Source organism: Austrofundulus limnaeus, unplaced genomic scaffold, assembly GCF_001266775.1.
Source record: "Austrofundulus limnaeus strain Quisiro unplaced genomic scaffold, Austrofundulus_limnaeus-1.0 Scaffold220, whole genome shotgun sequence".
NCBI classification, from domain to species: Eukaryota; Metazoa; Chordata; class Actinopteri; order Cyprinodontiformes; family Rivulidae; genus Austrofundulus; species Austrofundulus limnaeus.
In genome coordinates this window covers 390,202-392,096 of record NW_013952622.1, presented here as the reverse complement: position 1 = coordinate 392,096, position 1,895 = coordinate 390,202, and the positions used below count along the sequence as shown (strand labels likewise).

Below are 1,895 nucleotides of genomic sequence, written 5' to 3'. Positions count from 1 at the left end.
GTATTTTTACAGTCTTTATTTTACATTTAAAATATATGTTTGTCAAATAAAGTCTAATGTTACAAATAATCGTGGATCCCTTTAAAAAGAAACAAACTAATCAAACCAGCCTTGACAAAAAGAACCCTTAATTTAATATTACAGCGTTCAGGTCTGCCTGTGCACAGGTGTTCAGGTCCACTTCTCATTAGCAAACTGCTCCATCTGTCCCAGGTCTGAAAGGTTCCTGCTCCAGGTGTTTGAGCCACAGAAGCATTTAGATCAGGGCTCAGAAGGACACTTCAGAACAGTCCTATAGTTCTGATCCATTCTTGGTGGTTTTAGTTGTGCGATTTGAATCATTTTCCCGTTGGACCCATGACCCGTGACYGAGACCAATATTTCTGACTYTTCCAAGAACACTTAGCTCCAGAATGCCTTGATAGTCTTGAGATTTCACTGTACCCTGCGCAAATTCAAGACACCCTGATCCAGAACAGAACTGAGCCCCCTCCAAGTTTCACTGTAGGTCCAGGGTTCTGGTCTTTGTTTCTTGTTTGGGTCTGTGGACACAGATCTGATGAGACTTGTGGACAAAAACCTACAGTTTTGTCTCATCTGTCCAAAGGACAMTCTCTCAGAAACGCTGATGCTTCCCAAAGACACCTACCAGAGACAAACTGATGAACCTTGGAGTTCACTTCTAATCTTTATGGACGTTGTTCTGAGCTCTTTAGTTCAAATTATTCAACCCATCAATTTGTCATCAATGTTTGACGGTTGTGAAGATTAACTTACAGAAAACTTTAAACCATCCTTTTGTCAAGGCCAGTATCMGTTTTCTAAAAAATTATTTTGTTGATCCAAAATTCAAAAGAAACGTCGGATTTTAATTAGTTAATTTTTAGTGTTTTTTTAGGTGTTTTCTTTCTTTAACAAAAAGTGTGTGCTGTGACTGGCTCTTAACTACTAAATCAATTTGAGCACATCTGTAGAKTGGACTGAATTATATCCGTTTGTTCATACAAATCCCTGTCCCACAGAGATTTGTATGTTTGTTTGTGGCCAAATTCAGTTCTGGTTATTTTTGTAGTTTTTAAGGTCAGGTATAGATATACAGTATATCTAAAATACTATAGTCTGCATTAACCTTTCAGTGCTGGGTGACAAACACAGAATGAAGCTGAGTTAGAGGTGTACTGTATGGACAGGTGATGTTACCGTGCTCCAGCAGCAGCTGGGAGGGCCGCAGGTGTCCCTCTGAGGCTGCTGTCATCAGAGCGGTCCGACCCTGCTGGTCCATCCTGTTCACCTCCACACCGTGGCTCAGTAAYAGCTCCACCACCTAACAGAGATGAGCKGTCAGACCCYACAGGCTCCTGCAGTGTCAGTCAGCCTGACTGTGTGTGGGTGCTCCAAGTGTTACCTGCGAGTGACCCCCTCTGACAGCGCTGAACAGCGGCGTGACCCCCTGCCTGTTGCCCTGCTCTGCAGCTGCTCCCTGGTCCAGCAGCATCCTGCAGACGGACAGCTGACCACGTGCTGCTGCTGCTGTTAGAGCTGACACACAGACAAACCACGTTACAACCAGGACCAGTTCATGGTCAAWGCTGGCTTTAAAGACATTAATGAGACATTAATACAGGACTGTTCAACTAAACTGCTCAGTGGACCACWGTTACTTTRAAGGTGACCTAATACGGGGGTCCTAGAACAAGTTAGGATCTATCTGTGGGCTRTACAAAACATGCTCATTTGATTTAATTCACAAAATGAATCTCAAATAGTGAAATTTCACCTTTTCAGTTCTGCCTGTACTTTAGCTCTCTTCTAGCCCTTGCCCCGGCCCTTGCCTTCCTACACAGCTCCGCTCAATTCTAGTTTCCCTTCTCTGCTCCATCTGGGACTTCTCCCAC

General features: G+C 43.7%; 1 protein-coding gene across 3 annotated transcripts in view; it reads right to left on the bottom strand.

The window, feature by feature from the left end:
- tanc2a (tetratricopeptide repeat, ankyrin repeat and coiled-coil containing 2a) overlaps nucleotides 1-1,895 on the bottom strand; it is a gene marked incomplete in the record, with an annotated part of 85,481 nt that overhangs the window by 7,882 nt on the left and 75,704 nt on the right. For all 3 annotated transcript variants that reach the window (XM_014019407.1, XM_014019408.1, XM_014019406.1), the window contains 2 exon segments: nucleotides 1,201-1,324; nucleotides 1,406-1,539. In XM_014019407.1, coding sequence (XP_013874861.1) covers nucleotides 1,201-1,324; nucleotides 1,406-1,539 — 258 coding nt within the window.